The sequence below is a fragment of the Balearica regulorum genome, chromosome 6 (genome assembly GCF_011004875.1).
Source record: "Balearica regulorum gibbericeps isolate bBalReg1 chromosome 6, bBalReg1.pri, whole genome shotgun sequence".
NCBI classification, from domain to species: Eukaryota; Metazoa; Chordata; class Aves; order Gruiformes; family Gruidae; genus Balearica; species Balearica regulorum.
The window spans coordinates 7,819,752-7,846,369 of record NC_046189.1 but is presented as its reverse complement, the minus strand read 5'-3'; the positions used below and the strand labels follow the sequence as shown (position 1 = coordinate 7,846,369).

The 26,618-nt window shown below is 36.9% G+C and overlaps 1 protein-coding gene across 2 annotated transcripts in view; it reads left to right on the top strand.

The window, feature by feature from the left end:
• Positions 1-26,618, top strand: part of CALCRL (calcitonin receptor like receptor) — a 73,721-nt gene that overhangs the window by 39,571 nt on the left and 7,532 nt on the right. For both annotated transcript variants that reach the window (XM_075756131.1, XM_075756130.1), the window contains 11 exons: positions 2,746-2,845; positions 3,832-3,976; positions 5,483-5,593; positions 6,550-6,662; positions 9,239-9,330; positions 14,857-14,983; positions 16,286-16,439; positions 17,688-17,748; positions 17,868-17,934; positions 23,700-23,918; positions 24,286-24,327. In XM_075756131.1, the coding sequence (XP_075612246.1) occupies positions 2,795-2,845; positions 3,832-3,976; positions 5,483-5,593; positions 6,550-6,662; positions 9,239-9,330; positions 14,857-14,983; positions 16,286-16,439; positions 17,688-17,748; positions 17,868-17,934; positions 23,700-23,918; positions 24,286-24,327 (1,182 nt within the window). In that variant the 5' untranslated portion in view covers positions 2,746-2,794. The remainder of the gene's footprint in view (positions 1-2,745; positions 2,846-3,831; positions 3,977-5,482; positions 5,594-6,549; positions 6,663-9,238; positions 9,331-14,856; positions 14,984-16,285; positions 16,440-17,687; positions 17,749-17,867; positions 17,935-23,699; positions 23,919-24,285; positions 24,328-26,618) is intronic.

The following is a 26,618-nucleotide window of genomic DNA, read 5'->3' as shown; positions in this document are numbered from 1 at the left end:
TGAATGAATGAATTCATGTAGTAATGCTAGAAATGCTTTGCTGAAGTCCAAATAGACATCTGAATGACCTTCATCCTGCATTTTGTAATTAAGTCCAAAAGTACTGATGTTTTCAAAAAATATTTTTTTCCTCCATATATAAATTTTTTGCAGTTAGCAACTGTGAGAAATGAGTGGAAAGCATAGAGCAAATTATAGACTTGACTTAATCTTTTCTCTCCTGGGAAGAATTAATAATTTAGCACTGGATACCGGAATAGTTGATAGGAAATGTCTACAAAACCACCAGATATGAAAACATTTGGACCATTAAAGGAACCAAGCTAAAGGATTACTTTTGATATTGTGAAATAGAAATAATTATGGACTGTGAATCAAAGCAGATAAATTCTGCCTTTTTTATACGATATTCTATTTTTTTAGATAAATAAAAATAAGCAAGGCTAAGTGAGGGCAATATTTGAATACATATTTTAAGTTTACCATCCAACATTAGTTTTAGCAAAAGGATTTTTGGAACTATTCTAGAGAAAATTATTTTGAACTCTTGAATATATAGCTAGAAAAAGATACACTAAATTATGGTTGCTATGTTCTACTTGATTGGTCTCTTTGCTTGTCCTGTGCCTATCATTTATGGGTTTTAACCCTGTGTGGATATGCTTTGGCATACTTTGGAGAGAGAAGATTGCTCAATTACTTTACAAGCGAGTAGTTAATTCCAATTTCCTTAGAAGGCCAGTGGGTTTTTTCCCTTGATAGATAAACAGGCACAATTATAAATGACTGAATGCTTGTAATAGGCTTGAATCACTCTCCCTTGCTCCCAATTATGTAGAAGTGAAATCATATTACATCTTTATTAATTTAGGTATCTCCATTTATATTTGGTTTTCCGTCAATCTTTAGTCACTACACATAGGTATTTAGATTTTTCTTTAGTGAACAGATAGTGACTTTTACAATTATCTGTTCACTGCCACTCTCATCACACATGGATTTTTCCAGAGAAGTATTAGCTCAAACTGAGAATATATTTCATGTATGCTAATCGATCTTCCTGTTAGTGTTTTAAGAGCCTTCAGAACAGCATATTTGAATGTCAGTGTCTCACTGAATTACCTGTGCAATTTCCAGCAATCAGTGTTAAAGGACTGCATGCCAGTGGTAAAAATAGAGGGAAGATTACTGATACAGTTTTAGTCTGGGGTGAACAGTCACAACAGTAACTGATTTTACAACGCATTTCTTGTATTTGCATCAAGCTGTACAATAAACAGCAGTGATATCGTGTTTTGTAGTCAGTATATCCTACAAATTGCTGTTTATTGTTTTACAGTTCTGTTAAGAGGACCCAGTCTCAGTCTAAAAGCAGGAAAGAAGTAGATACAGAATGTTTGCTTTTTGTGAATAAGACAGTGGTTTTTAAAAAGATGGGCTTTTTGTAAAATAACCTCTGCTGGCCAATATACTATCAGTTGTTTGTCATCCACCAGTCTCTTGTAGGACGTGACTGCTGGATAAGAAACACGTCCAAAGACAAGAGCAAGCGTGATCCAAGAGGGAGCATGGCTTGGGTCAGGAAGCAGGTTTGTGTGTAGGTACTTGGCTCCCAACAGCCCTCTGGAGTTGGTATCTTTGAGCTAGCTATATGAGGGACCGCTGGGGTAGGTGAGTTTTATATCTTAAGTAGAGTGTGTTATTTCTAGTGAATTAATCTGTACAAGGGAGCTAAACTCACTCGGATGTGGTCCCCTTTATTTTGACTGATAATAGCTTCATTAATGCTAGTACAGCGAGATACTTAGATTGTGAAAGGTGGTTTAGTTGTAATAACGTAATCTAAATGTGGAGGAGAGGTCTTTTGCTACCATGCAAGCAGAGAGAAGCTCTTATCTCAATTGCAGGCTCAGCTTTGTGGTCTTCTCAGGATACTTCAGGACACAGTGAAATATTACATGAGAAATCTCTTACACATCCCCCTTCATTTTGAGGAGGTCATCACAGTAGTGCTATGCTTAATAGGTGGTCTAGGTGCTTAATAAATAATTTTGTATATTGTATGTTTTAGGTGCATTTTACACTTCAAGAATCAATTCCAAGAATAGTCTACACTGTAAGACGGTTATGGCTGTTTTCAGTAGTTCTGTTTTCTTCAAACTACAGATACAGAAACTAGTTTACAGCTCACCATTAATTCTTGCATTGCCATTGTCATCTCTGCAAAGTTGTAGCTTCAAGATAAAATGTCTACTTGCTAGATCAGTTCTTCCAGAAATGGCAAAATCAAATGTCAGCTGGTATGAAGAGAACACAAAATAATTGTGTGTGTTTGTGCAAGTCTGTCTGCTTTAGAGGAACCTGAACTGCAGTTTGCTATGGTTGCCCAAAGGCAGAGATGTCAAGGAGTCAACTCATAGCTCAGGGCTAATTGTTACGTACCTGTTAGAGTTGATACCAGCTACCTGACTGAGACAAATCCTCTGGAGAATTGGTGTTAGTTGAGACAATGGAGGCAACAGTGCAGGAAAAACCCTGCCGCTGGAATTTGTTGCTGGTGAATTGAGTGCAGTTTTTTTCACATATTGTACATCTCCATGTATATCACATGGCATCACTATGTGTGAATAAAAATTGAGAGGACCTCCATTGATTTGTTTTAATTCAGAGAGAAAATATGAAGTCTTTTATCAGTTTTGACTTTCATGAGTTACTAAATTTCTTCCTACTTTTTTTCCATTGCAGTTTGAGTTCATTCCACTACAATACAAAATTCACTGCACCGGATATAAAGATGACAAAAATCTGGATCACATTTTTGCTGCTGTTCTTATCGGTTACTATGGTGAGTCTTATGAATTTTTTAAATCACTTCCAGTTTTAACATCTGTGTACAGAATACCACAGAAATTATTAATATGGAAATGCAGAAACAACTAATCTTCTGTTCAAATGTGACTTATGCACAGGAGGATCTTTATCTACCTTCTGTTCTCCTTTTAATTCCTGTGATAAAGGAACAGAAATAGTATTTATCTCTGCTCAACCCAGCGTATCTTTTGCTAGCAGAGAACTTTTACTGTTGACAAATGACAGATAAGCAGTACTATGCAGAGCCCAGGAAGAGTTGAGGAGACATCTAACTCAGATTCAGAGAACATCCTCGTAACTTTTATTTTCACCCCTTGTATGACAGTGGTACAGTATTTCAATCTGCAGCTTTGTTTTTCCATGAAGTTCAGTAGTTTCCCATAAAATATTTAACTACTTTTAAAAATGCCTTTAAAAGGTCCAAGTTTTGATCAAGATCCACTTAATTTTATTTTTGTTTTTAAATTTTAATAACTATAAAAGTGGATGTCATGTCTTTTGAATACCTTTTTGTATTCTAAGGGTTGACTATGGTTCACAAGACTATAGAGAAACTAAAAGCTTCAGTGCATACAGTATATAGAAAGGCTTTTTTTATAAATGGTCATTTTGGGCCTGATTCAAATGCCTTTTAGACTAATGTAACTTCAATATATTTTACTGGATTTTGCAAAAGCTGTTTATATGCTTTCTGTGCATTTTTCCATTATTATTTACAAATTTTGCCGATTGTTACTCCCCCATGCTTATTCAGGAGATGTTTGTCAAGATTCAGTAGAAAGAAAAATTGCTAAATTAACTAGAAAAAAACAAAATCATATTGTCAGTAATAAGATTTGAAGATCATTTTCCTTCAGTAAAATAATATTTAAAATATTATATTTAAAAAGATTGTAGTTTAAGAAGTTTATAGCCAAGTTTGTACATGACTTGCTAAAAAAAGGTCTTTTTTCCTCTTAGTTTTTTGCCACTGCTATACCATCCGAAGGGCATCAGAATATGACGGAGGACTTCACTCAACTGAGTGTTACACGGAATAAAATCATGACAGCACAATATGAATGCTACCAGAAAATTATGCAAGATCCTATTCATAGGAAAGAAGGTAGAAATTATCTTCTTATAAGGTTTTGCAAAGGCAAATGGTCAACAGATATAATTACAGTAATTCAGGATCCTTTAGTTATATTCATTTCTTGTCTTGGTAGCAATCATTTTTCAGACTGTAATTGTATTTGTACAATTTTTTAGAAGTGTCACTTTGGGATTCATGAGGATAAAATAATATGTTGTAATACCTGCCCTTAGCGCCACTTCTTGTATAACACAAAGCTTTTATTTCTGATAATAAAATGTTAATTTAAATAGATATCCAGATTAAAAAATGACAACTGATTAATCTTACCGCTTTATTTCATTTCATGTTCTTATAATACCTCTGTCTCCCTGGTCACATCTGCCTTGAAAAATTGAGAATATCTTGATACACATAATTTCCCTGCTCTGAGGGCTGTGTTAGTGTCATTAATGCTTTTTCTGATAACTCATTCAGCTCTAACCTCACTAACTGTCACTGCATTCACTGTTTCTGACTTTATAACTTCTGGGAACACTGAATGGCTTTTGAGGCAAGAAGAGGTAATTGCATTCTTTTACAATGAGTTTGTTTCTCATCCGAAACTATTCTTTGGAGGAACTGAATGTGTGGAGGTCAGAAACGGATAGGAGTATGACAGTGTAAGCTTTTGTCCAATCCACGGCATCACAGCTTCGGAAGGATATGGACAAATTGGAAAATCTTCAGATGAGAAGAGGAAGAATTACATGATGTTTGAAAAAGGCAGCCTTTGAGATGAGGGGGCATTATTAAGTCTTAAAAAGAAAACTGAAGGAAGATACGAAAAACATCTTCAAATCTGTAGAGAGGGTCGGTCATTCTGTGTGCCTTTTGGGAAAGGATTTGTTTATAAAATCCCAGCTCTTTTTCAAGTGAGGTTTATTTTAGATGTTAAAATTTGTGTGAGTGCAATGAGGCATTGGAACAGGCTCTTGAGTAACACTGTGGATTCCCTGTCCCTGGAGCACTTAGAGAAGTGTCTGTCCATGAAGACCGCTGCAGGCTCAGCTCTGCCTGAGACAGAGGAGCTGTGGCTGCCTCCCAGCCAGGGTTTCTGGTGGCTTCTAGGGTACCACTGTGTTTTCAGTGAACTAGTAAACATATGTATAGTCTTGGTATACATCCAAAATGTAAATAAATCAAGTAAAATGATCTTTGCAAGCTTAAGGCTCTTTGTTAACATGCATTATTTGATCTGAGTTGATTTAGTTTGTTTTGCCTACTGTGCTTTAGATCTGAGGTTTGTAAATTGTAGATGCAGAGAGTTTCAAGGTGAATGATGATGGATTTTAAATAGTGTTCAAAGAAATGTACATATAAGGTACTATTTCGATTAAGTGGAGTTATAATTAAATATTGCTGAATCTTATGTTTCTGCTTTCTTTTTTTTTTTTTTTATTGCTGCAAGTGAGAAACTTACCTTATGCAGTCCTAGATCTTACTTTTGAAAGACTATTATGAAAGAAGTGTTATTTTATTATTACTTGTTTGCAGGTCCTTACTGTAACAGGACATGGGATGGATGGCTGTGCTGGAGTGATGTTGCTGCCGGAACTGTGTCAGTACAGCGTTGTCCTGACTACTTTCAGGATTTCAACCCATCAGGTAAGTGTGCATGGGCTTCTACATCAACATCAACATATTTCTTAATAAAATGAGGCTTTGGGTGCTTGAATGAGGCTTTGGGTGTTTGCCCCACTCAAGTCACCAATGCTCCAGAATTTCAGTAACTCGAAACCCATTATTTGCATTTTCCCTTTATCATGTAGAAAACTGATAAGTTAGTTACTTTCTTTTCTGAAATATGTCCTTGAGGGATTCTGTAGATTAGGAAATATAAATTGAAGTTAGATCACAGTTTTTTCATCTTAGAGATGAGCTTTTCTATCTGGCAGGCAAGCAGAAATATGACTTATTCTTTTACCTCAATTTAGCAGCTGAAGTTGACAAGAGATTCTCCCATGAGTGAATCTTTTCCTGTTTCTGTAGGCTAAACTTTGCATCTGTGAGCATGTGGAAAATGTCGTAGACTTCCATGCTTGTCTCTTTCTGCTGCCTTTGGTATTTCCCAGGGTCCTTTCTTGCCTTTTTCTATTTGATGATAGGAATCATTATCTGGTCCCAGAAATTTTCCAGTTTGGATCTTGAGCAGTTTCTCTACTGATGTTTTCTTGCCTGTGCAATCCTAATTTACAGTGATAGGATGTCAGACTTCAGCTGAGATCTTGGATGTTAAACAAGCCATTTAAATATTCTTGTCACTTCATCTGTTAGTTCTCTAACAGTTTCATGTGTTTTGATACTTACTGGATTGGAGGAGGGAAATCTATTTGTTTTCTTAAGAAAAAAACATCACCATTTGCCCTTGCCAAGCAAAAGCAATGGCCTGTAGTTTCTCAGAATTCATAGTAACAAACAATGTCTCTCTAGTCATATTACCATAGCTGTCATTTGCTTGCCAATCTTTCTTCATTAAATACTAGGCACCCGGAAGTAGAACTTCAGTGCTGACTGTTGTGGGTTTTCTTTTTTGTTTTTCTTTCTATCAACTTTGACTGTAGAAAAAGTTACGAAGATCTGTGATCCAAGCGGGAATTGGTTTAGGCACCCAGAAAGCAACAGGACGTGGACGAACTATACCCAGTGTAATATTTATACGCATGAGAAAGTGAAGGTAGGAAAAGAACGAATGCATGTTACCAGAGTCAAGAAACTGATCTGAAAAATTGCAAAGTTTCAAACTTAGAATGGCCCCAGAGTTGATGCAACATCAGAATGCAGAAAGAAGAAAGTATGTTGAATAAAAAGGATGAATTGTGCAAAACAGACTAAAAAAACCCCTCAACCCATGTGATTTGTCTTTTAAAGCTGATTTCAACTGCTTAAATAATATGATTGTATTTTTGTTTATGGGTATTTTAAATGCGTAGGTACTAGTACTTGTTTAGGTCATTCACAGTCACTTGCTGTTAAGCAAAATGTATGCCTTATAAAAGCAGACCTTCACATTTTGCTTTATAATTTTGAAGTAGGGTCCATGCTCTGCAGAACTGCAAAAGGTTTGCACATCTCTGGAAGATGTGCTGAGTGCACAGGTTTATCCAAGTAACTCATACTGTGAGTTTTTCAGACAGAGATTTTCAGCAGGAGCACAACAAAAGTTTGCTTGGGCTTAATACATCTTCAAGGCAGCTTTAAGTTTGGATGTTTGGGTGTTTTTTTCCCCATTATGAAAAGCATAATATTTATTTATTTATTTTAAACAAAAGTGTAGGCAAGCTGTAGTTGAGTGGATTTATCACAGGATCTTTGGAGGCCAAAGGGAAGTAAATGATGAGAAGTGTTACTTAGGGTTTGTTTTTCCTTGTGATCCTTTTCCTGTGCATGTCTTGTGTCTTGGCTCCCAAATGCCATTTATTCTGTTTCTGAGATACTAAGCTGTTCACACAAATGGAAAACCTATACCTATTTAAGTGAAATTTTGCAAACATCCAAAATTATCTCAAGCCAGGCAGCGAAATGCTTTGTGAGAATTGTTTTCTTTACATCAAAGGTAGACTCTGTGCATACACATACCTGTGTGGGTGTCTGTATGGATGGTATTTTTATAGATTTCACTTTATCTTGAAGATGCCCATCCATTGACAGATTTAGGAGAAAAAGAAAACTGGTAAACCTCCCAATGCCCCCTTTCTGAGAAACTAAAAATATAAAACACAGGTCTGGATAGACTGTAAATTAATTTGGACCTTATGGAAAAGAGCTCAATCATAGCAGATTGTGTCAAGAAAACTGACATCTAATAGAGATCCTAACTGTCTGCATGGTTGCTGTCAAGAGTGCTTTAGGGTATTTGCCTAGAAACCATGTTGAGAAAGCGTGATAATAGATGATGATATACAAGGCACTTTTGTATTGCTTTTTCTCAAATCACGAGACACTGAATATGTTAATGGCAATTTAATTCTACTAACAGAGATGCTGTAATTCATTACTTCTTGCTAATATTTGGCTGGAAACTGGGAGAATATTATTCAGACAGGAGCAGATCCATGCAGGTCCTTCTTCATGAATAATGAGTTAGTTTCCCTCAGGCTGTTTTGCCAGCATGTTTCAGCTCTGTCATGCATCAGAAGCTATTGTTAAATGGAATAGTAGCTCCGAAGAAAGCCTTACTGCTTACTACAGTTCTATGTTTTGTTATATTAAACAACATTATCTTTTCACTTTGCTCGGGAGGTGGGTTAGATAATGCACGCTAAATGTGACTGTTGTCCATTGTTCAGTTCTTATTGTTATTGCCCTAAGCAGTAGTTAAGTCTCACTTAAACCCATTGCATTGCACTTTTTTTTTAAAGCATTTGTATGTGTGCCCTAATTCTTCCTATAGAATTGAGATAGTTATGTTTTATTATGATAGTATAAGGTTCAACCTGAAAATCTTCATTTCCTTATGTGCAAAAGGATAATCTTACATTTAATGAACAAGAGAAATTTTGTGAGGCAGATTCCATGACTGAAAGCAGGCGTTTGTTACTAGTGGAAATTAATATATTTTGTAATTCAACGAATTAACAATAACAGGTTGTATGTATTGCAAATATTAATTTACTAGTTCTTCATTTTTACCTTTTGTATTTACTCAGCTTTTCATAATTCTATAATTTGGCTGTAGGTTTATTTAACAAGACTGTTTAGTCTTCACCTTTTTTTAAGTAATTGTTAATTTTATTCATGCACTTCCTTAAATGTCAAATGAAACCTAAATTTCCAATATCATATTCACAGCTTGCTTTTGAAGGAAGTATCTCTCAGTTATAAGAAAAAACCTTTTATGAGGAAAAAAATATATAAAATCATATAGGAAGCACATGTTTTACTTAAGAGTTGTGCTAATAGATTAATCAAGCCTCAGACAGGAATGCACCCAGTGTAGTAGCATAAATAGCCAGATTTATGTAAATACTCAGAAAAACCATAGCAGTATATATTAGAAACCTAATGTTTTAACTGATAAGACATAAGTTTAGTGATGATTTCATTGATTTTGTGTGCCTTGCATACAGAAAGAGATTTTAGTAAGATATTGATTTGCAGGATTCTGGACTTGACTCATCATTATCTGTAATGTTTTTATTTTCTTAATTCTATTATAGTCATTTTACATGCGGAAGAGATGTATAATTATGTGCTTTACCACCAATAGTTCTGTATGCATCACGAGTGCTTGGTTTTGTTCTTGTATTGCAGACTGCTCTGAATTTGTATTACTTGGCCATCATCGGACATGGTCTTTCAATTGCATCACTTCTGATTTCTCTTGGCATATTTTTTTATTTTAAGTAAGTATATTTAAAATCCTTTACCAAATATCAGTGGTTGCAACAATCCTAGTTTCAGTGCTTGAAACACCAGCCATCCCGATGAAATTAGATGGAGCAAGAAGGCGAAGAAAGTCCGTATATTGGTTTGGCATCGAACATTATATTGTAATAAAATTTTAGGTTTCTTTTCTCAGAAACCTAAAATCTCAAATCTGCAAACTGAAAATCATAGAATATATTGAAAATAGGAAATGGGAAAATGTTAGTTTGTTTTGGGTTTGTGGGCTTGTTTTTTTTTTTTTTTTTAATAATAAGTTACAGTGTGGATCTGCCAAGCATCAGCCAAACCAAAGAGCAAATGGAAACCAAAATACTGATGACCTATGATAGGTACAGTAACATTCCAAAGTAGGTAGCCACAAAAAGTGATAAACCATAAAGAAAGTGAGGCTAAGAGCTACAGTAGGAATGGGAATAATAAAAATAATCCTGTTTTTTTTAATTCACTGTATTATATCTATGACAGTAATGTCATATCCACTGACTAACATTTACTATGTTACCTTCTGGAAAGAAACTTTGAGCAGTGTATCACCACTGTCACAATAACTTATAATGCACAGGTCTCTTAAAATTAGTCATATTACTTTGCATTTTGTGTACTTACTTTTCTTTGCTGTGAAAGATTTTTTTTTTTTTTAAAGAAGATGATGATGTGTAGTAGAAAGGTGAAACCAGGAGTGTTGCCACATGAGCAGTGCTGAGAGAGACAAGTTATTCTCTGCCAAATGCTGCATCACATGGTGTAGGCTTTCCTTCTTAACTGGCACTAGTTTAACTATTTCTGCATAATTTTTCATTGGATAATATAGATCTGCTCTACTCTCTCAGCTGTTTCTTACCACTATACCTTACTGTCTCACTCCATCTTTTATTTTTTCCTAACATTTAGATACAAATAGCACATACACCAGCAACTGTGGGGCTAACTCAGACATTTCTTTCTCATGCTCTGGACTTTGATTAGGTAGGAGTAGCAGAGATCTGATAAAAAAATATCTTTTTTAGTCACATCTGGCTGAATATAGCATTTCAATTTAGATAGGCATTATTTCCCCAGGTTCTGGGACAACATTTACACAAATTCCCAACCACAGTGCTTCAACTTTGTAGCCTCTCTTTGTGAAAACCAATATTCAAGATGCCTCTTCAACTTTTTCTGACTTCTTTTCATGAGCACAAACCACAACATTTGTGGGGTTTTTAGTCAATTTATTTGCATATGACCTGTAAAAACAATGCTTTCCAAATTCACTTTCCCTCCAAAAAATTAACATGGGAAATGGCTCTGAGTCCTTATAAGAAGCTTGATTTTGCATAAAAAAGGGCTATGCTGTTTCTATAAATGTCACAGTTTAACAGACTAAATACCTATTTTCACAGGAAAAATGCTTTGACATAGACTTCTCAGGAGAAAACAAACAGATTTGTAATACCATATGGTTTTAAAAGTTCAGAGGTAGTAAAACATTATTTTTCTGTACTATCATATGAAAACCAAGCCAATTTCATCTTGGCTTGTGGCACTTAACTGCAAAAGCAGGTGATCTGCTTTGCCACCATTATAACTATGTCATGTTTGTCTAACTCTCCAGGGATATTTTTCTCCCTCTGGTAGAAGGATCAACTCTCCTCAGAGAACCACGTGGAATTAATCCAGACCCACAAACCACAATTTCTAGAATGTGGTTATGTTGGGATATAAAAGGAAATTACAAAATTTAAAGGAAGCTAAAGAAAGTCCTCTACAAGCTGTTCTCTTGGGATGTACAGTTCCTCTAAAGTATTTTTAGAACCAGAAGGGTATTTAAGGATCTAGATTAATACCAGGATATATTATATATCAGCTGAAGCTTGTATAATTATTCATAGCTTTAACAGGTGGATTTTTTTTTGTTATTGTGTGTGGGTGCCTTTGAATTTGTCATGTTTCCAAAGAATTTATTCTGTTAGTCGATTGACAGTTTCCAGATGACACTTGCTAGATTGCTGACCATTAGAATATCTTTAGGTTTGACAAGAAAGGTGGTACTTTTCTCCATAGGAAAAATGACAGTTTTTTCCAAATCTCCTCAACTTTTCAAGATTAAAATGTTTTTTGTGCATTTTTTTTCATTTGAAATTGTCTTTTTCTTTAGAAAATTGTCTCATTGGAAATACTTGTCCAATTTGTGACTTGTGTTCCCCAAGTGGATTGGAGTTCTTGGTATAATAGCATAAAATGGGCTATAACCTTGGAACTCCAATCTTCTCTGAAAATTCTCTGAAACTTCTCTGAAACTTCTGCCGTGGCTCTGCTTCCTTGTTCTGTTACGTACTCTAAATTGTACATGTGTTTATTATAAATCTTCTGTTAAAATAGTTGTATGGTTTTCATAAAGAGAAACAAGGCAAGAGAAATCCGAAAAGAACAGTGAATTCAGAGAAAGGGGAGCTATAATTTGAAAGATGTCCCCTCCCAGCTCCAAATAAAAAACAAGCAATACCACCTTCCTCCTGAAATAAAGACGTTGTTGGTCAAACATCATGTCAAATCACAGAGGTTAGTAACACTATGCTTAAAGAGTGGGCAAACAACTGACTGATAGTGAGACAGGAGGTTCTTAAGACACTTTAAGTTAATCTCAGCTGGACAGATAATTCCCCTTAGGTGCATATGTGGATCTCACTGGTTGAATTCTGCAGTATTTGAATACCTTAAAAATTAGATCCCAAACACATCCAGGGGCTTTTGAAAATGTTATCTTTTTTATCTTGGAGAAATATTGGAGAAAAGAATTTTTCCCTAATGCCCAAAACATACAGGAGTCAAAATGGGAAGGGAAATAGGTAATTTAGCAGGAGGTCTGTTTTTATTTTACTGCATATGGTTTAATCCAGGGTAGGTCATTCAAATGTTCTTAGATCATAATTATGAGAATTAAGTGATTAAAGGATATTAGGTCATTAAGAAAAACAGTTAGAAAAAGGAATATAGGAAGGGTAGAAGAAGAGGGAGGGTGGGGAGGCTTAGGAAAAAAACCCTTTTATTATTAAAAGCAGTCTTCGTTTTTAAATGTCATCAGTCTTGCTTTCTTGTTTCTTGTGCGGTGATCCTTTCAATCCTTTTATGCATGGGTGGAGGTGGGTGTGGATGGGTGTGTTTGAATATTCAACAGGAACAGCTGCTGGATGACCCTGGGAGATGGCCCCATTAGCTGTACGTGCTTTTCCTTGCCTGTGCATTGAATCTTAACAATAAGCAGACAGAATTCCAGAGTTCTTCAGGACTTGTTTACACAAAGCTCTTAGCTGGAATCTAGTGTTGCCTCTCTTTTCATATATAAAATATATAAGGGAAAAAATTAACAATACATATTCAAAGAACATAAACCCAGCATATTATAATAATCAAAGCTTTATGTGTTTTGGTCATTAAAACCAAAGACAAAATAAAATTTAAAAAAAGCCTAATGGAATATACTTTATCATTTAGTTCATATCCAAAGCTGTATTCTGTATTTTGGACACTTTTTCTTTTCTGTTTTCTTTGGGCAAATAACACTAGGCAACCAGAGGTTGATGTAGGATAGTTCCTTGTGCTGCATGGCTGCACTGGTGTCTGGAGTGGTTTCCTTCCCCTATATTTAGTGGCATGAGGCTTAGAACATCTCAGGGCTCCGAGGCTTGACTCGCAGAAGCTCTGTCTGCCTGATTCATGGTATGGCACTGTGCATATCTGAACCTCTTAACTTACTCCATGTTATCTGTGGGGTGCTTCATACGCTTTTCTTGTGGTAGTTGAAAAGAATGCAACCAAGGAGTGCAGTCTCCTATAGCCAGTCTTTTTTGACTGTGTCTCTTGTTTGGTAGGGTCATTTCATTTCTTGTTTCATTTATCACGTTCTCAACAGATTTTAACATACTCCTTCAGCTTTGGTGACTATTCCATATCTGCATTTCTCTAAAATATAAAGTTCTTCTCCCTCCTGCCCTCTCAAATTAAAAATTAATAAACAATGCTCCTACTTAATTTTTTCTTCCAGGCATGCTATTTGAAAAGGCTAGAAAACTTTATTTTTATTTTTCCCCCCCCCTGTGTGACAATTTAGACTTGTCCCCTGCTGACCTTGTCAATGTATTTCTGATTTCTCTAACAGTGAAGAGCAGTTACATGTGTAAGTGATAGATTTTCTTCCTCCAGTTAGTCATTTCCTTTTGTCAATGAACTGCACTCCATTTTGCTGGCTATGAAAAGGAGGTGGGTAGGGGCGGTTATAAAGCACAGACTCTACAGCAGAGGCTTTAGTAGATGTTTTCTCTGAAGTAACCAAAGAGCTTTTCCTGAGAGTGACCACAGTACCACAGTCTTTATCACATCTCTGTGCATGTGGGAAAGCTTTCTTAGCAATGCTCACCCTGCAAAAGTGCGCTCTGTTCCTGACTGCCAGTACTGACATGCTGCATGACTCTGATTGAGTCACTTGGCTCCTATCTGCTGTGCAGGCCCTATCTTAAATCTAACAGGATCATTTTTACCCAGCTTTGTAAACTCATCGGCTTTCCTAACAAAATGGATGCTACTTGTTCTTTTGGGAATTTTGAGCGTTAAGGCTTAAGATCCCAATGATCTGAATTGTTTGTATATCCATATAGGCTTTCTATCATTTCTGTTCATCTGTAAAGCTGAATTTCTTTGGAAAAACTTGAATAAGAAGCACTGCTTCTTGGAATGGTGCTAAGTTAGCCCTGCTTTCTCTGGAATGGAAAACATGCTATGACTATGTTCAACTTCGAGTATTGTTTTATATTATTGAACCTCTTTATAAAAAAAAAAGCTCTTCCTAAGATATTTTTCTCTTAAAATTTATTGCAAGATTAAAAGCAAATCTTGAAAATTAACACAATTAAATGCAGTTATATATTGCATTTTATAATTGTATCTTATGTAATGTTTATAACTTAGTTATATACAAAAGTCAGGATAAGATTTGCATTGTATTTGCATTTGGTTTTACTTATTTGAGTATTTTTCTAGCTATAGGATTAAGGAAGAAAAAAATGACAAGAATGTTGGTAAAAAGATAAGTATCCTCAAAAAATCTCAACAGGTTTGGGTAAATGGAAACGTAGGGTAAGACAGCTTTTTCAAGCTCAGGTATGATAGTTGGGAAATTCTTCAGGTACTAACAAAAAAAGGTATAAATCTTCTGAAATATGTTGTATTATTACTATTCAAATCTTTTTTAGATAGCCACTACAAAGCAGGTCCTTCACTGTAAACATACTGGAACTGAATGTACTTGCTTTGCCTCCTGTTGGCGTTTAAGGGAAGGTGTTACCTTTCACATCATTCTATTAGAATTGGACTGGAGCTGAAGAAAGGGTTGATGTAAGACTTCTTAATAAAAAAAAGAGCTCTAGTATTTCAAAATTTCAGAGTTGTCCCCAAGTACACATAGTTGTCCCCCCGTGTATTCATTTGTTCTTGTTTCTCTTTTCTAGGAGCTTGAGTTGCCAAAGGATTACCCTGCATAAAAATCTATTTTTCTCTTTTGTTTGCAACTCTGTTGTAACAATAATTTCACTGACTGCAGTTGCCAACAATCAGGAGTTAGTTGCAACTAATCCAGTAAGTGAAAGTATATTTGGCAGTCTTGTTGATTTGCATGTGGAAAACTTCAGCAACACAGAAGAGATGAGACATGAATAGTTGATGAAATGTTGTATATAGGAGGTTAAAATGTTCAGTGACGATGTATCCATATTACATAGTACAACAAATGTCTACCAATGATTTGGGCATTTCACATTTGAGGTTTTGAAATACTAAAAACACTCTAAGGGACAGAGCATACTGAAGTGCTCTTCTGAATTTCTACAGATCACTTTCGCACTGAAACAACTGCAAGACAGTAGCCTATTCTAGATGATGTCAGTGAGGTTATGACAGTCCAATTCACCAAGGAAGGGCGGTAAAAAAACCCCTTTGCAATGTACTTTGGATCTGTCAGCTACTTTCCTATGGCTTTAACTTTGCCATCTTCAGTTGAAATGAGAAAATTATTTATTTATTTATTTATTTTGTGAAAGGAGCTAAAGCTGACCCTTATAGTCCAAAACTAAAAAGCAAAACAAAAAAGCCATCCATTTGGGTCTGATTTTTCTCTTTCATTTCCTAATAATACTGGGGTAAGTGTGAATCAGTAGCCTCTCCCAAAAGGCTAGGAGTTATAGCAACGGAAAAGCCTGAAAATTGAATGCATAAACAAACAAATCCCTAACTATGGCTTTATTTTTGTTTAGACCTGGAAGATAAATTTAAATTCTGTGAAAGTTAGGGCAAAACTCCAGAAGCTGAATCAAGTAAAAAGATAAATTCTTTTTCTCCTGTCAAAACTCATCAAAGTGCTGGAAAATAGGCTGGAGATAGCAGCTAATAATCATCATCAAGTGAGTTAGGTAGCACAACATGGGATAACAATATTGATTTGTTTGTTTGTTTTAAGTTAAGTGCCAGAAATAGATCAGTCACACACACAGCAATTTCACGAGGAAAAAAAATATCTACTGTGTCCAAATGTGCAAGTTAACTATTGCTCCTTTTTCACAACCTCACATTTCAGTTTTCAGAATAAGCTATATTTTAACATTTCAACTGAAGAATATCTTCTGAATGAAGTTAAACACAAATATATGCCAACAAGAGAGCTCCCTTCCAGAACCTACTGTGCAGGTCCTCAACTGGCCCTAAGTGCAATTCTGACTAGGTTAAAATTGGAAGTATTGGAAGCATTTTAAAAACATAATTGTAGTGAAAATCAGAATAAACATTAACATTTGACTTGAGCAGTATCTTTTTCCATTTTGCAAATAAAGTTCTGAGATTTTTGCAACTCAAAAATTTATATTGTACTCTGCTTTTTTTCTGCAGGTTAGTTGCAAAGTGTCACAGTTCATCTACCTGTACCTAATGGGTTGCAACTACTTTTGGATGCTGTGTGAAGGCATTTATCTGCATACTCTCATTGTGGTGGCAGTTTTTGCTGAGAAACAACACCTGATGTGGTATTACCTTCTTGGCTGGGGTATGCAATTTCACGTTCTGTATTTTAAAGCCAATGCAATCTCTTCTTCCTTTTCATGAGAATCCGAACATCTGTACCTTTGCTTCGCTGAGCTGGTAGCTTTGAACAACGATGACACACCCCTCCTCTTTGTCTGTAGTGTTTTAACAGGCTTAGAAATGTTAATGTAGGAAGTTGTACGCACCTCTATCTTTGCTGAAAGAGAGATTATGCATTTCTGGAGGCAGGAAGCGACTCCTCCTTTGTATAGAGAAAATAGTCTCCTATTATAAAAAGGACATTAAGAAGTAATTATTCATTGTTCCTCATCTCGAAGATGTTTATTCAGGAATGAATGTTTGTTTTCAGAGAAGTCTCGCCATGTCTAGGGTGGAGGGTCAGAACTGAGTTAAGATGGCCAAGGATTTATTTTTCCAGCAGTTCCATTTGACCTGTATTGTTCACTAAGCCAATACAGAATAGCTGTAGCTGAAGATCTCAAGTAATATCAGTATGAAAACTCAGCAGCCAAACCTGGTCTTTTCAGATAATGCACAACAGCGTGTTCGCAGAGTGCAAGTGAGGGCTTTCTCCTCAGCTTCAGTGTGTTGGCACATTCAGCTAGAATGTGTCTGGGCACCTGGGTCGCTAGCCGTCCCACTACAGACACAACTGACATGGGGTTAAAAGATCATAGGTGTTCAGCAGTTTCTTAAAATTAGGTGCCACCAGAGTGTCAAGGACCCCAGATAATGAATTTGTTTATTCTTTTCATATTTTGAATTCAGCCTGATTGCCAGAGTCTGTTTTCAAATTTTTATTTTTTTTTTTTTGCATGTGACCTTGTTTTCTGAATACCCAGCAAGTAGCAGTGAGGACATGGATAATCATACTGTTAAAGTTATGGTCATATATGCAATCACCTTTTTAATGTTACTTACCTATTTAGCTTTATTGCAGATTGCAGTCTGAAAAACATCTGTGCTAATGAAAATTGATTGTTTCATTCTAAAAAGTTATAATTTGATTTGCCTTTTCTTTCTGTGTGTTGGTATGGATTTCTGGCAAGACAGTGGGAATAAGGTTTCATATACTTCTCTGAAATAACTCTGAGAAAATAGAAACAGGATTGGTCCCTGTTACTTTATTTGCTCTGCAGTTACGTAGTTTAGATAAGGTGAAAATAGAGAAGATTCCTGCAAGAGATGCAAGTTGACTTAGTTATTTGCCAGGCTTATATATGAAGAAAACATTGTTTTTTCTTCACAGGTTTTCCACTGATCCCTGCCTGCATACATGCCGTTGCTAGAAGTTTATATTACAATGACAAGTAAGTAGCATCTCAACTTTCTATGCAAAACTGTTGTTTTTTCTTTAAGGGGAAAAAAAGGAATACAACAGATACTAAAATGCCAAATGTTTTTTTCTTTCCCTGTTTGTTTTCTTTAGTTGTTGGATCAGCTCTGATACTCATCTGCTGTACATCATCCATGGCCCCATTTGTGCTGCTCTGTTGGTAGGCATTTTTCAGATAATAATTTGCTTTTCTTATTTGTTTTCTGGCTGTTCTTCACAGGCTTAAAAAGTTGGTAAGAGCCTAAAGCTAAGATTTAGAGGTCACTGTCGTTCACAGGATTCTTGCTTAACCCAGTAGGTGCCTTAGACACACCAGATACACAAGTCTCGGCATTATTAAGGACCTGTACCCCACGTCCCTTGAGAAACTCAGGTTTTGCAGTGTTGATTATCATTCCACTTAAATGCTAGTGACAAGGAAGGACTAAATATTATCTGGAGTACTGGAGGGGTGCGTTCAAGTCCTTTCTTTAGCAGAGAGTGTTTTTGCACTGCCCAGGCCATTTGCCAGGTTGACCCTACTATGAGCATCATTGTGTCACTGTGCTAATATGGGCAAGCAGCTACCAGGCAGGACCTCACTGGGGTTCAGAAAGAGGATGCTTGAATGTCAGGCCTGACTGTGAGTTGGAACACAGGATGGAGAGAAACTAGAGCAGGCCCTTGGGAAAGAACCAGTGGAAATAGTTCCGCAAGTATTTGTGCCTGCCCCTGCTCTGGTACTAATCTAGCAATGTGTGCTCTGGCCACCAGGGTACTGCGGCAGCTCTGCCTCATTAGTCCGCATGAACTTTCAGAGCGTAGTGTTCTGTCCTGCACGCCAAGTTAATGCCAGCTCTGTTATGCCAGTGTTTGATACTGAGGACATTAAATTCTAGGCAAGTAACTCAAGACTCCACTGTATAAAAATCAATGTCGTACTTCAGTTATTCTAGGACTGAATTTAACCTATGAAATTCAGTCAATAGATTACTCCTAAATTGAAATAGGTGCACAATAAAAGAAAATACTAACATATACCTACTCACACAACTGTCTACACAATTAACATCTATGAATGCATAATGCAGAGAATGCTGCAGTGTAGAGGCATTCTATATAGGATCTGAAATGGCTGCTGTCTATATATATTGCAGTCATCTCGTGTTGTAACAGAGACTTCAATCTCATCTGGCAAAGGTATTGTATATGTCTGCTGACTTTTCTTATGGCTTTTCAGTTCATGCAAGGAAATTCATTAAGAATGAAAACTCTAAGTAACTTTTTAGAAATAATTTCAGTTTCTGATCTACACGAACTTCCTTTTCTGTTAAATTGTTAATCAATATTTCCAGAGAGCATTCTGTGCATAGAGAATTCTCCCTGAAAACCATTGCATTAAATCATGTGGTTCTTGTGACTCCCACTTTCACTTACAGTGAAATTAACTGATGAACTTATATTTTGAAGGTTGTGTTGATACCATTTTGTGTTGAAACCATTATTGAGATCCAATGGCCCTTACGGTGTGAATTATCACTGAGAATTCCTTGTCCTCTTAGTCAGGTCTGCCATATATGTTCATGCAAAGACATTTTAGTGCTCTAATCTGTAAACTTAAAATCAATTATAAATCCTTTCAGTTTTTCTTCTCTCAAATTTACACAGAAGGTGAAATCCTGTTTTCACAGAAAAGGATAGGATTCTTTTGCTTACTTCAGTGGTGCTGCATTTCACCCAGAAACTGTATGCTATTCTGCCTTACCTTGTGGGGTGTTACTTCCTTTGTCCAGGTGTCTCTTTACAGATATATCACTTAGGTAAAGCTCTTTAAAGCTGAGATATAATTTGTATTAGTCAGAGCTTGTTTAAGTAACAACAGAAAATATTGTGTAAAAGTTATGAGACTATACCACCTTCCACGAAGTGACCTCATTTTAAGATGTAAGATTATTTTCTCCTTCCCAGCTGTGGCCTCCACAAAGTCACACTGAAAACAGTGGCAAAGCTCCTACTGATTTCAAATGTACTGGGTCAGTCCCAAACTGTCAAGTCTGCTTTCTGTTCAAGGCAACACTAAGAATGTCCTTTGATTTTCCTGGAGGCATAATAATTGCCTCTCTGGGCAGAATCTGTGTCTATTCCCTTTGCAATTTTCAAATATGTATACCTTTGGTAGTCTTATATTTGTCCTGAACAGACTGAAGGTGTTTCTCTTGCATTTTTCTTGCCTCAGTATAGTCAGTAAATTTATTTGAAAACCAGGTAGGAACAACACAGATTAAACACAAATACACATCTTGTCTGTGATGGGAAAGTACCTTAAAGGAGTTGCTTTCCTTTCTGGTAACAAAAAAATGCAGTATGTCAGTTTGGAAGAGACAAGCCAGGGATGAAGACATCAGATGAAATGCATGTGTTTAGGCTTTGTGAACAGAACCCTCATTTGCTTAAGCAGCTTGCTTGCCAGATACAATTTTCACACTTTAGTAACCATGACCTGCTTTAGTAGACATTTAAGCAGCAATATTAAGCTGCAAATTAGATAATGAGGGGAGAAGACACTGTTTCTACTTGCAGGAGCAAGATCTCAAAGAACATGAGGAGGACTGTCAGGTGGGTGCCAGGGAGAATTGGCAGAAGCCAATGCGAGTTTAACTCTCATACATCACTGAAAATCCTACAATTACATAAAGTTAACAATAACCCTGCTTTTACGGTCCCTGTTCTTACATAACTGCGGTCAGATCCCTGCCAAAGAAACGGGAAATGGGAGCAGACGTAGGGTGCATTTTGATTGGAATTGTCTTCAGTTGACCATTTAATTAGAACTGTTTGGCTAAGCAGCCACAATTAAAGAAATAGTGTGGGAATGAAACAGTAGAGGGTGATGTTAGTTTTTACACTAGACAAATATTAATCAAAATGGAGGGGAGTGTGAAAAACCAGTTTGAACTGGTGAAAGCAGCAGTGATTTCAGTGTTGATTTCAGATGCGCCAGTGCTTTAGTGATTTAGTGTGCATTGGTGCTGCTGAAAGAGTAGGTTTTTATTTAGTTATGCCACTATTTGTATATATAATACTACAGGGATGCTTATTTTGCCCTATAATAACGTTACGCATTGGTGTCTTACACTGAGAGCCTTTTATAGATGCACATTCTTTCAGCAGAAGTAGTAAGTGCACTCAGTGAAGGTATACTAGAAGGAATTCCAGGAGCTGCTAGCTTTGTCACTGACCTATTTAATGACTTTAAGCTGGACTCAGTACAAACAAGACTTAAGAGTTTAGAAGTTGAATGCTGAGCATCATACATGCAGCCTTGGAAATGTTCACAGGCCAGGTGTAAAGCTTGTCTTTATAAGCACATACAGGTGTTCTGCCTAAGCAAGCCAGGCTCAGGCAGGCTCAGATCTGAAGCTGCATAACTATTAAAAGCCAAGCAATTGCTACCAGCCAGTATCTAAGAATATCTGAGTTTCTTGAGCTAAGAATGGTCTGTTTATCCCAAGGAGGAATTTAAACAGGATTTAAACCTACATGCTAATAAGGATTACCATACTGCTTAGCACAAACTCAACATGGAGAGAGTAGAAATATCAGGGACCTGAGGAGGTTTGAATTCAAGAACTGCAGCTCCTAGTGACTTACAAGCTCAGCTAAGTTCACTGACACTCTTAAGGCAGAAGTTAAATTCTATTAAGTTCCCAGTATAGACGCCAACATTTCTTTTTATCTGGGATTGCCTTTGTTCCCATTTTTGTTCATTTGCCCAGTTCAGGTCACCATGGAGCTACCGTTATTTTGCTATGTGTTCATATTGCAGCTAGCACAACAGGACTCCTTTGGGGCTTTACAAACCAGTCAATTCGATGATAATACATATGCGAGTAGTTCCACTTGCCTGCTTTTACTTAAATGTAAAAATCTACTCACTTCCTTGCTCAAGTCAAGACCTGTTTTCATCACGTCGATAAGAATTCACTTCATCCTGATCTCATTGTATTTGTGGCAGAAGAGATACTCATCAAAAATTGGTGCTGCATACTTGTACTGACACTCGTACTGTTCTTCTCTGTCCTCTGCCTCATTCATCTTTTCTGTTTGCCCTAATATCTATTTGCAAACTCGTTGTGTGCTTATGTCTGTGCTTTTTGGTTTTGGTGGGTAAGTGGAAGGATCAGGAAAATTCTGTGCATTTCAGCATGTTGTAAATGAAATTGGTGGTATTTTACTCCTGGCTCATGCAACTTTCATCTTCAGTTAATATTTAGGACAGTAATACAGGAATTAGCCATGCTACCAAAGGCGAGAGGGCTGAAAACTATGGGTTTGAGAGATGTCGATGTTGAACTAATAGATTTAAGTGAGAAGGATTAAATATAGAAATGGAGGAAGGACTTATTGTCTATGTGTACAATAGGAAGTTGGATGAGGATTGTGGGCTTGCATAAAGTCTAAATAAATCCCTGAGAAAGAATCAGAAGACCTTGGTTGCTTAAACAAAACTTAAAGGTAGCTGGAGACTTCCAGGAGAAATTCATGCAGTGGTTTCCTATGTAAAACAATTTCCTGTTAAAATGATTTAAATAGCATGTAAGTAGAATATAAATAACATCACATATCTGTCAAGGGCCATGTTGCTATAACAGTACACAGCTGTTTATCATGAAAACCTTAACTGACATGAAAGATGAAAGAATTCTGCCAGGATTGTGGAGGACATGGTGACACACATGCTCCGAAATGGCTTCCTTGTTTGCACTTGTCCTACGGGAAGACAGAGGCCTCCCCCAAGACCAGGAGTTCCTAGTCTTTTTAGAGGGGAGTTGTTTGTCTGCTGGCTTCTCCTTCCCCCTTTTGTCACTGGATAGTTGTTGACGAGGACAGACCAGAGGTAGGACCAGACTCTAGGTCTCTCCCTTCCATAGTGCTCCCCTACGCAGCATTCTCTTGGCTCTGTGCCCTCAGGCAAGGTGAGGGGATTGGCTGACTTCCTGAGGTCTCTTCTAACTCCAGTTCCTGTGAGGGGCTGCCACTATTGCATGGGAGATGACGATATGGTGTAATCATCGCTAACGTTGGAGTTGCTCTGGTTATTCACGTCCTTCGTCTCTTTGGGGGTGGGTGTGTATATACACGCATATATGTACACATATGTGTGTATTAGTTTTGTGGTTGCTTACAATGAGAGCTCACATGTTGAAAGATACAGTTTTCAGTTGGGGATATTTTTTTTTTTGTGAAATGGCATGAACAGGTATGCACCGCTGTTAACAAGAAAAACCTTAATAGCTATGGAAATAATCGAGTTCAGTAGTGTATGAGAATGATGTAGAGCATCTCCTCAGTGCTTGCCCCATTTGCAGTTCTCCTGAATGATTCACAAATCCAACCGTCGGCCGCTGTGAGAACATTAAATCTGCTATTTGTCTACAGGAGTATACACAGTTCCTTGTTAGCAGCATTTTGCCTGCAATTTTATGTTTATTTTTATTTTTAATCTGATTTTTTTCTTTATAAATTTGTCAAATTCATATTTGAAAAATAAAATGTAGCTTTTTGAAGAACCATATTTAAACACAAAGAGAGAAGACTACCAACTTAAAAAGACATAATCATTTTAAAGCAGCTAATCATTCACCTGTGTACTGTTACTGTGATAGCAGAGAGAAAGGTGCGTGGATTGTTGGCACTGGAAGACCAACAGTTACCGGGATGGACAGCTGCCTAATGAGTTAGAGGAATGGATGTGGATAAGAGATGTTAGAGTCCACTCTCAGTTACTGAAAGGTGTTTTCAAAGAGCTTTAACTCATGGTTGTCGTACAATCACAATGCTATCTACGCAGTATGAATTTGCTTGCGTTTCTAGTTTTTAGCATCACAAAACCGTGTGTGGGATTCCTTTTCAGGCTATCTTCAGTGTCATTTTCTTTTCTGACAGGTGAATCTTTTCTTCCTGCTCAATATCGTTCGTGTTCTGATAACGAAGCTGAAGGACACCCACAAGGCAGAATCCAACCTGTACATGAAGGCAGTGAGAGCCACCCTGATTCTGGTGCCACTCCTTGGCATTGAGTTTGTGCTGTTTCCATGGCGACCAGAAGGCCGGATCGCTGAGGAAGTGTATGACTATGTGATGCACATCCTTATGCACTACCAGGTAGGAAGCATTAGACAGTTCTTGCTCGCTTGAGCTAGATAGAAGTTGGCAGGTGAAGCAAATAAAGGAGAAATGATCGTGTTACTTTTTTAAAGACTTTTCTGCAATATTCTTGTAAACTAACTTTCTCACGATGCTGAACTTTCATTTCTTACAGGAAAGAAACGTACTACAGTAGATAGCTGGCTCAATACTTTTTAGTAATGTATTTTTAGAAATAATTCACTAAGTTTAGATTTGTACTACATTTTCTTTGCTATCTGTATCTGAATTTTATCAGAAACTTCTAATTATCTCAAACCTGAGGGAAAAAAAAAATCCATACGCATGTGAAATAAAGCAGAATCTTTTTATTTTTATTTTACAGGGTCTGCTGGTGGCTACAATTTTCTGCTTTTTTAATGGAGAGGTAGAGTAACAACTTTTAATATATTTATAATACTTTTTTATATATCTGTGTTTTGTTTCAGCAATTAAGGAGATGGTAATTTTTGACTATATTGTTTTAATTTTCTAAATCTGTCAGGTAAAAAATTTAAAAAGTAAATCTGGCTGCCAAGAGCAGAGCTTGGGAAAAGACTACACCATCCTTTGTGGCATTACGTACTTTAGGACTGACTTTCGTGCTGAGCAGTATACGTGTCTCTTGATTATATAAGGGATTGAAGACACTTTGTCATTTTGATATAAATTCTCACATGAAAGTAAAACGTAATTCAATATGCAGAAGGTGTATTGTCTATGGTAGAAGCTGCATAGCATCTGTTACCCTGGAGAATCACTGTCCTAATCTTTCTTCAGCAGGACAGGGCATATTGCATCCCTGGTGCTGTGCTGGGGTGCTGTGCTGTTACCACAGCTCTTTGGGAAAATTTTAGGCTGAAATCTGGAAAACTGTTTTTTAGCACTGCTGAAAAATATCATTCAAAAAATGAGAACTTAATAGCTCATGGTGCTTGGGTCAGAAACTTGTGTTGAATAAGAAGTGCACTTTTAAGGAACCACCACCACTCAATTCCAAGAAGAAACTTCTTTATTCTTACATTAGAGGACTCTGCCATATTTCAGTAATTTATGGTAGGGATCCTGGTGCTTTACTGTTATCTTGAGTAGATCAAGGTCCAGTAACTCTGGAGCGCAAACAGTGACTTTCATCTAGAAACGCTGGCCCCCAAGCTCCAGAAAGTACACTTACAGGGCTTACAGTGCCACAGATCAAAGGGGTAGAAAGGCTAAAAAATGTATATACAAAATCGTTAATATGGCCCTTGCTTGCAAAAACCCAGTAACCCCAACACAAATGAACAAAACCCCCCAACCAAAAAAAAAAAAAAAGGTAATTTTTCCCCAACCCTTTTGGCAGAGGAACAATTACAATCCTACACTTTGTTCCTACACATCTGTTTGTTTGTTCTGCATTTGGTGTGGTTGCTGTATGTGGGAGTAACCAGATGTTTTCATGTGACTGAACCCTTAGTTTCTTTTCTCAGATGTTATAAAATTGTATGAGTGTGCTTGTATGATGGTGTTGGACAGGGTTATGGACTTACAGGTAAATATTTGGCTAGTACTAGAATTGATTCATGCAGATCACCCTTCCACCTCTTCCTAAGTCGGAAGCTGACTGAATTGCAGTGAAACTTCCATGGGGGCTCAAGGTTTGGTTTTATCCCCCCCGCCTCCCCCCCCCCCCCCCCCCCCCCAGCAATGTGAAAGTCTCAATGATTTTTTTTTGTCAAGGATGCAGAAAGGATGAAGAGAGGTTTTCTCACAGGTTAGTGGTCACGGGGCAGTGGTTTTGATCTGGTTTTAACACAAAGTAGATCCAGGTTGAACTCCCTGTTTATTATACATTTGATTCAAAGCAGAACGCATCATTAAGCATTCTGGATCTGATTTGATCACTTCCCCACATTGAACACTGATATTTCACACACTCTTTCCCTTCTAAATATTATAGTTCAGAATGCCTTCTAAAAACAGATATTTGGAAAGAATAAGAGAATTTGTTCTGCTCCAGTGCAAAATGGGGGGCAGAAGCAGGGGGGAACTTGAAACCCCAGGAACTTCTATGAAACAATATTGTCCACTGCTCAGCTCTGCCCTCTGATCCTTGTGGATCCTGAGGCTATTTCATTACTTAAATAAGTAGAAACCCTAATTTTAAAATATGATATAATCAGTAAGAATTGTATCTGTTACAATTCCATTGTTACAAACTTATATTTTTTACACGCTCTGTTCTGCTGTGCAATAAAAGCAAGCCCGAGTCACCCCGCTAATTCAGTATCCTAAATTCACTGTGGGCTGAGCAGTTCCACAACTCCTACAAACGGTAACAGATTAATCACATCTTGAACATCTGCGGGCAGGATACTGTCAAAAGGGTGATTTAGTCATTTTAATGTTTATTAATTTCAGCATTTAATTTTTAGACCTTATGCCTTGACTTTGTCAGTTAAACATACGTGTCTGCATTTGCTCTCTATAGAGTGGAAATTTATGCTTTTTAAATCAGTTTTGGATTCAGTGCTTCAATGACCACTCTTTACGTTGTTGTTTTTTTCCTTATGACATCTTGTTCAAGAAGGGATTTACTGCTTTATAAACAACTGTATCGGTGAGGAAATCCATGGGGAGAATGACAGTGTAGTTAGGAAAAAATGTCTGCACAGGAAAAAAAGTGTTTCCCTTGTCTAC